The 8,312-nt window shown below is 51.5% G+C and overlaps 1 protein-coding gene across 9 annotated transcripts in view; it reads left to right on the forward strand.

Annotated features, from left to right (window-relative positions):
• Positions 1-533: 533 nt before the first annotated feature.
• Positions 534-8,312, forward strand: part of MST1R (macrophage stimulating 1 receptor) — a 32,706-nt gene continuing 24,927 nt past the window's right edge. For 6 of the 9 annotated variants that reach the window (XM_027837084.1, XM_027837088.1, XM_027837086.1 and 3 more), the window contains exons 1-2: positions 603-688; positions 1,034-2,320. In XM_027837084.1, the coding sequence (XP_027692885.1) occupies positions 1,097-2,320 (1,224 nt within the window). In that variant the 5' untranslated portion in view covers positions 603-688; positions 1,034-1,096. Of the gene's footprint in view, positions 689-1,033; positions 2,321-8,312 lie in introns of all 9 variants that reach the window. The other 3 variants (XM_027837082.1, XM_027837085.1, XM_027837083.1) reach the window with 3 other exon arrangements.

Genomic DNA, 8,312 nt, shown 5'->3' on the forward strand with positions numbered 1-8,312 from the left:
GGGAGGAGAGGAATGATATAATTCTCTGACTTCCTCCCGTAGTGAGTCTAAGAACTAGGGCCGGAAGGGAGCTGAAAAGTCCTAGTCTGAACGGCTTCAATTTTACAAATGAAGAAGCCAAGGCACCAATGAGTGGTCCAGGGTGAGATAGTGAGCAAGTGGGAACAGGATTTGAATCCACATCTTTTGAGTCTGAATTCAGGACTCCATACTCTATCTAAGGCAGCTCTATAGGGCTGCCTTCAGTGGTCTGTGTGGCTTTGGTTCTCCATTCCAGTGGAAAGAAAGCCCCTGGACACAGTTCCCAGCACCAGCAGCGGGCTCTGGAGACTGGAGCCCGGTCGCAGATCCCCACCCCTCCCCCATTGTCTATCAGGGACCGGGGGAGGACCAGGGAAGGACTTGGACCTTCCTATCCCCAGCCTCCAGGCTTCTGCAGGGGAAGTGGGGAGGAGTCCGGGGAGCCCAGCCCCTGCCGCTGCCCCTCCTCCTGGGCTCCGCCCTCTCCTGCCCTCCCAGGCTGGGCTCAGTCCCTCAACCCCGCCTGCAGGGCCAATCTTGCCTTATTCCGCCTGAGTTGAAGAGGCCACAGGTGAGTGATCTAAGCGGGCCAGGCTGGGACATACTGAGACTCAAGCAGCTCCCTCCTGTTTCTGGCTGGCTGCCTCAGCCCCTGCCCCTATCACAGGTATGATTCCTAGGGGTCCATTACTTGGAAAATGGGGGGGGGGGCGGAACAGAGGAAAGGGAGGGTGATTCTTCCGGCACTCAGGGCCAGACCAACTTTGGGGAAGAATCTTAGGGGCACTCCTGCCCAACGGGAGCTGAGCCCCATCACTCCACTCCCATCCCCCCTCTCCCCCGGAGACCCTGCACTGTGGGGCCCTTTCCTAAGGAAGAATCTGCCGTAATCCAAGTCCTGATCGTTCACGGCCTGACTGTCTTGGGAAGGGGGAAAGCTGGGTGACCCTGTCCTGGAGATCCCCTTCTAGAGGGGCTGAAAATCTTTGCTGATCCTCCCTCATCTCCCTAGCTTAGGAAGGATGCTGCCTGCCATGCCTGCTCCTTGGCCCCGCTGATAGTCCCCACCCCTGCCATGGGGTCCTTCTCATTCCGTCTACTGCTGCTCCTCCTGGCACAGGGGCCACCTTCCCTAGGGGAGTCCTGGCAGTGTCCCCGCATCCTGTACGCTGCCTCCCGGAACTTCAGCGTCGAGTACGTGGTGCCTAGTTTTGAGGCTGCTGCCCCCATCCAGAGAGTGGTAGCCTATGACGAAGGTCAGGCCATCTTTGTGGCCACTAGGAACCATCTGCACATGCTGAATGCCAGGCTGGAGCTGCTCCAGACACTGGTCACAGGCCCTGCCGGTCAGCCCAGCTGCGAGTCCTGCACAGCATGTGAGGGGTCAGAGCCCTCACTGCCCGGCGGAGACACAGACAACGCCGTGTTGGTCCTGGATCCTGATCTACCCTGGCTTTACAGTTGTGGTTCCTCCCTGTTGGGTCGCTGTTTTGTTCATGAGCTGGAGCTTCGTGATGGGACAGTCCACTTGGGCGAGACCTCCTGCCTCTGGTCCGCTTCAGACAATAGTCCTCATGATTGCCCCGACTGCGTAGCCAGCCCACTAGGCACCCAGGTGACTGTGGTTGAGCAAGGCCAGTCTTCTTACTTCTATGTGGCCTCCACCCTGAACCAGACTGTGGCCTCCCGCTATAGTCCCCGCTCTGTGTCCATCCGCAGACTCAAATCAAACTTCCAAGGTTTTGCCCCCGGGGCCCCTGCTCTGTCTGTGCTGCCCGAGTACCTGGCCACCTATCCCATTGAATACGTCTACACCTTCCGCTCTGGCAGCTATGTCTATTTCCTAACAGTTCAGCCAGAGTCCTTGAAAGTTTCCACCACTTTCCATACTCGATTAGTGCGACTTAGTGCGACTGAGACGGATCTGGGGGTATACCGAGAGCTGGTCCTTGATTGCCGCTTTTCTTACAAGAGGCGGCGCCGAAGAAGACAGGTGGCCAACACCGAGGAGGAAACTTATAATGTGCTTCAAGCAGCCCACGTGGCCCGCGTGGGGTCTTCGCTGGCCACGGATCTAGGTGTCCCCGAGGGCCAGAAAGTGCTGTTTGGGGCCTTTGCGGTGAGCCAGGAGGGGAGCCGAGTGCCCCACCACAAATCGGCTGTCTGCGCCTTTCCCATAACCAAACTGAATGAGTTCATTGATAGTGGCATGGAGAGGTGCTGTGGGTCTCAGGCCAATCAGAAGCGTGTGGAGCGAGGAGTGGAGTTCTTCCAGCCCCAGAGCTACTGCCCAGATCCGGTGAGAAGGGGAAGGGAGAAGAGCCTGGGCAGGAGGACGGGAAGAGAAAAGGGAGGGGTGGCAAAAGGGAGGAAAACCACTGGTTTGAGGTGCTCAAGGGGCAGAATCCTGTCCGGGTTCTTTCCTCCGCTGAGAAAATTAGAGAGAGCCAGGGCAAAGTTTGAGGAGAGAATCCTTACCCTTTTACTCCTTCCCCAGGACTTGGCATCACAGGACCAAGATTCAGATCCTTGCCCTGCCATATGTTATGGCACAACCCCAAGCAAATCTCTTTGCCTCTCTGAGCTTCAGTTTCCTCATCTGAAAAGTGAGGTAGTTGGATTAGAATCAGGGGTTTTTAACATGCCTTGTGAACTTGGATGGGGAAAAAATACATCTTTATTTTCACTAACTTCTAACTGAAATTTAACATTTCCATCAATCATGAAGGAAGGCAAGAAGTCCCAGGGTATCAGGCTTCACCAGATTATGGAACAAAATGGCACAAATGGTTATAACCAGGGGATTAGATGATCTAAAGGTCTTCACTTCCAGGTCTAAAGCCATGGCAAAGAAATGGGAAAGTGAGATTGTCAGATCCTGGGGGTGGGGGGATGGGGGCCAGGGGTCTAGAGGGGTGGTAAGGTCAGGAATCCTAGCTAATCTGTTTGGAAGAGGGAAGAATACGCCCCAGCTCTAGGAGACTTCCTCTAGACTTGGCCCCAGCCCCAGCCTCACCCTCTGCCTAGGCCCCATTCCCCCGATTTATTAGGTAGTTTCCAAGGTTACACCAAAGGCTGATTACACCATAGCCTGAGCTCTGACTCAGCTACTGGGAGGGTGGGCAAATAACCTTTTCTGAGGATCGTTTCCCCACCCACCTCCAGGACCCTTCCTATCGTCTATCTCCCCAAGAGTAGGACAATTTCTTTTCTTCCGATTGGGGAGCCTGGTCTAAGTCCTCTTTAGAAGACACACCTCCCAAGCCTAGCCTCTAGAATCATTGATTTTATTGCTGAAAGGGATCTTAGAGATCATTTAGTCCAAGGGTTCTTAACTTGGGACCCATGAACCCCACAAGGGAATCTGTGGAGAGATTTCAGGGGGTCTATGATCTTGGATGGGGAATAATTCCTTTTTTTTTTTTTTGTGCTAACCTTGAACTGAAATTTAGCGTCTCCTTCAATTGTGAATTAAAAGAACATTATGCCGAGAAGGGGTCCATAGGCTTCAACAGACTGCCAGAGTGGCCCAAGACACAGAAATGGTTAAGAACCTCTCCTCTAATCTAATCCCTTCAATTTACAGAAAAGAGTTAAAGGCTGAGACCCAATGAGGTAAAAATGATTCACTCAAGGTCACACAGATGTGTGATTGGAGCTTAGGCCCTCTGCCTTCCCATCTGGCAGCATTTTAATACCGCATGCTGCTGCTCTGAGCTCTGACCCCTGCTACATCAGTGCCCCTTCCCCTGGAGCAGGGAGATGGTCTCTGGGTTTTGTGTGAGTTGGGGGTTTTGGTGCAATAAGCAGCCCCCAGGATGGGGCCAGGGACCTTGGCTTTGAGGATAGAAAGCCCCTGCCCCAAACAAACACTAGCCAAGGCTTGGTGCTAGGAGCCCAGTCTAGGCCTTTCCTAGGAAGGTGGGTTCGGTGGCTGAAGTTGCAGGGCTTAGGTCCATGTCTCCCCTCCCCCAAAAGGGTGGACTCAAAGGATTAGGGGTTGAGAGAGTCTAGGTTTGGGGATGGGGGCTCCAGGGTCCTTTCTAGGTTTGACTTGGGAGGTTTCAGAGTCCTCTCTGCATGTGCTGAGGCCAAGGTGCAGGAGTTTGTAAACATCCTGGGGCTGGGAGTAATGGCTGCAGAGCTCCGTTGGGACATGGTCAGGCAGGTGGGGTGGGTGGAGTGTGAGCTTGTGTGTGTGTGAAGGAGCACCAGCACCTCCCTTCTCGGCACATGGTGCCAAGCTCCATGCCATTCTAGCATTGGTTGGGCTCAGGCCTCTTTTGCCCTTTCCTGGGGGACCCCAGATACCTCACTGTTCCTCATCCTCCTCTTGGTGAGGTATTGTACTAGGTCTGAGGACCCTTTCAAGTCTAAATCTATGATCCTGACAAGTCAGTCAGGTAGTAATGGGGCAGAATTTGAAATCAGGTCTTCTAACTTCAAATCCGCCTTTCTTCTCTTTCATGAGGGGCTAAACTCCTAAACAACTAGGTGCCTGACAGAGTGCAGCCCTCAAATTCAAACACTATGCACCGGCCTCCCCCTTGGATCCCCTCCCCCCATTCTATACCTTTAGTCTGAGATATGAGAAAGCAAATCTCTGCTTTCCAGGTCTCTCTCTGGTCAGATAACTGGGGAAGCTGCCCCTTGTGGCCAGGTTAAGTGATTCACCTGCTTAGGGGCCAGAAGAAACCAACTGCCAGCCGTCTCTGAGTTTTGATGTTAACTTCTAGGGTTCACCAGATGTGAGGTTTTTTGCATCGCAGATCCGTTGGGCAGTCTGCTGAAGCCTATGGAGTTCTCAGAATCACGTTTTTTAATCATTGGAGGAAATGCCAAATTTCAGTTAGAAGTTAGTGAAAATAAAGATATATGTATATATTTTTTTTGCATCCAAGTTCACAGATCCTCTGAAATCTCTCCATGGATTCCTGGTTAAGAACCTCTGGGCTAGTCTCTAGAGAATCTAAAAACAACAATAATAACAACAAACCTGCCCTGGGGTTTTGGCTCAGACTCTGCCAGTGACCGCTTGTGGAACTAGCACCTGAAGTTCTGTGTTCCATTGTCCGAATGCCCTTCCCATCAGTTCCAAACTTAATACTTTACAAAGCACTTTCTTCATGGGCATTGGCTCATCGGATTCTCAAGACAGCCCCGGAAGGAAGGCAGTGCGGAGATTCATATCCCCATTTTCTCAGATGTCAAAACAAAAGACGGCAATTAAAATTTTATTTTAATTAACAGAGGATAATAAACACAAGAGTACTTTGATGGGCCCTATTTGAAATAAGCTACGAATCTTCAAACGGGAAGAGGGGATGCTTTTTTGTTTTGTTCATAAAAGAAAGCCCCACCGTAGATTTTTCTTTTAAACCTAACATTTTACAGGAGAGAAAGGAGATGAAGAGGGAAGTTATTTGGTCAAAGTCAAATAGTTAAGTGATGGAACCAAGACTTGAGTCCAGGTGTTCTGACTTGCCAGAGTTCTTTGCCCTGAATCATGCTGCCTCTGTTTGTTTAGTTTCATCCCCATTGTACGTGTGAAGTGACTGAGATTCAGAGAAGTTAAGTAATTTAACCAAGGCCACTAGAGATGTTACTAGTCGAGTCAGAATTAGAACCCAGGCTTCCTAATCCTTATTTCTTTCAAAATTCTTTCCATCAAACTTTGTTGTTTTGAAATTCCAATGCTGAGTTTACCAGTGGGGAAACTGAGGCTCAGCGAGATTAAGTGAAGTAGGAATGTTACCTGTCTGTTTGAGGGAGAGGGGCAAGGTCAGCCCAGTTCTTACTTTTCCTTCCACCCCCTCAATTCAGTAGCTGGAGAGTGAGTCACTTAGCCCATCCCTACTTCCAAGCAGCACTGGCAGGCCATGATGCTAGAGGGGAATGTCCTTTCTTTTTACTAATGATACAGATCATTCCTAGTGAAAAAACAGACCCCCAGGCAGTAAGAGACTGGGCATATCCAGCTCCATGGTGGGAGAAGCTTCTTCCTTGGCCCCACACCACCTTTTACAGACCAGTCCCCCGAGTGTTCCACAGTCTCCATTTTTGAATTTCACCACTGCTATTCCCAGTGCTCCCCTGGCTTTGGGGCAGATACCCCCGTTCTTGGGATCATGGACTTAGATCGAGCGTGGAAGGACCTCCAAGACCCTTATTTTACAGTTGGAGAAACAGAGGCTTTCCTGACTTGCCCAGGGTCACACAGTAAATGGAAGAACCATCTACTGATTCCCCATTGCTTAGTGGTTAGACCAGGATGTGGCCAAGTTATAGATTTGCCCCCGGTTGACTTTGTGGCCAGGACACAAACAGGCAAAATAGATTATGAGCGAGGGCAGAGAATCTTCCCTGTCTAGAGCAGACCCATTAAAGACCACAGACCTAGGACTGATCAATCCAGAGCCAGAGGCCATCTAGTCCATCCCCCTTTTATAGATGAGGAGACTGAAGCGCAGGGAGGTCTCTCAAAGCCTGTGTAATTTCTACTGTACCACACTGCCCTCCCCCCTTCAAAGGGCTGTGACTGTTATGGGAAACAGAGTCCATTTTTTTATAAATGTTCGATTTAATTGTAGTCCTGAATGAGCCCAGCCGGTGCTTAAGGTGGGACCCACCCATGTTTTCATCCTGGATGAGCTAGTATGTGCTGGTGCAGCGGGGCAGGAGGGGAGGGTGGGGGTGTGGCGGGCAGACACCTGTGTCGGCGGAAGCCTCCACCCCAGCTGCACAGGCCTGTCTACCCCATTCCCTCCCACCCCAGCCTCTCCCCAAGATTCCTTTGGGGCTTAGAGAGGGTACGAAGGGCAGGAGGAGGGAAGAAAGCAAGCCCAGTGAGTCTGGGGAACCTGGGGCCAGGCCCAGTCTTCCCAGGCAAAGGGTCTGATATCCCTCCTGTTAGTAGGTCTGGGGACCATGGTGCCTGGCTCCGGGAGCCTGGCTCACCTGCTTGCTCCACCTCCTGAGACTGGCTTGGTGGGTGTGGGGAGCTGGGTGGGGGTGACTGGGAATGTGTGTTCAGGCTTGTGTCATTCCTGCACTCACTTAGGCCTGAATTTGGAGTCTGAGGCCTTGGTTTGTTCGGGACCTGCCTCCCTCAGTTCCTGTTTGTGTACCTTGGGCAAGTCATCTAAACGGGACTCATTTCTTTGTCTATAAAAGGAAGGGGGTTGGACGAAATAATCTTTTGGTTCTCTTCCAGCTCCAAATGGTTTCCAGGGGCAGAAAGCGCCCTGCCCTGGTTATCAGGAGGCCTATGTTCTGTTCTTATTCCCCGACCTTGTCCTCTCTGGGTTTCAGTTTCCTCTTCTATAAAATGGGGGTGCCTCCTATGTTGCCCTCATCATTTGTGAGGATCCCATGTGATAAAAACAGCTACGGAGGTGTTTTGTACAGACGGGAGGCACTAACGTTCCCTTATCCAGCTCTGTGTCGCTTTGTCTGTGTTTGGGGGAGGGCTAATAGTAATTTACTGGGACCTCTAAGGGGTAGGGTGGGGCTGGAAGGACTGATGATGATTCTCTGGACTCCTGAGAAAGGAGCCCTTGGGGTGAGGCAGGGCTTGAGCGGCGCTGGCTGCCTCGGTGTCTGGAAAGCCAGGCCTGTCATGGCCAGAGCCTTACCTGTCTCTGAGTCATGCTGAGAACATTTTGCAGGGACTTCCTCCCTGGAGTGGTAGTCCACTCTCCTCCCCTTTTTACACCTCCCCCCAGGAGGGTCTCAGGGCCCTCCAAGGCAAGAACTGGTTGGATATATTCCCGGGCAAGAGCAGCAGATTTGGAAATAAGGGATCTGGGTCTAAATCCTGGCTCTGCTCCTTCATTAGCTGAATGACTGTGGGACAGTCACTTCCCTTTCTGCTCCTCACTGTCTTCATTTGTAAAAAGGAAGACGATGTACTCTATCATCTCTACCATTTCTTCACCCTAAATTCAGTGATCCTCTGTATTCCTAATGCATCCCCTTGGATAGTTGCTCCCTTTCTCTTGAGTGTGGGTCGGTGCGTGGGTCTATCTTTGAGGCACCCAAGTCTAAGGACATTGTATAAGGGGATCTGTGGAGGAGAAGAAGGGGTTTGGCAGTCTGAACTCGATGCTTCATTTCACAAGCATAGGCGTGATCCAGCTGTACCCACATGGAGTACACTTCGACCTTCCCCATTCCCTGACGCAGCTACTCAGTCAGGCCTCGGATTGAGCAAAGTCTGTGGCAATATTGGAAACAGGAAATGTTTGTGTGTGTGTGTGTGTGTGTGTGTGTGTGTGTGTGTGTGTGTGTGT

Source organism: Vombatus ursinus, unplaced genomic scaffold (genome assembly GCF_900497805.2).
Source record: "Vombatus ursinus unplaced genomic scaffold, bare-nosed wombat genome assembly UNPS02014820.1, whole genome shotgun sequence".
Taxonomy (NCBI): Eukaryota; Metazoa; Chordata; class Mammalia; order Diprotodontia; family Vombatidae; genus Vombatus; species Vombatus ursinus.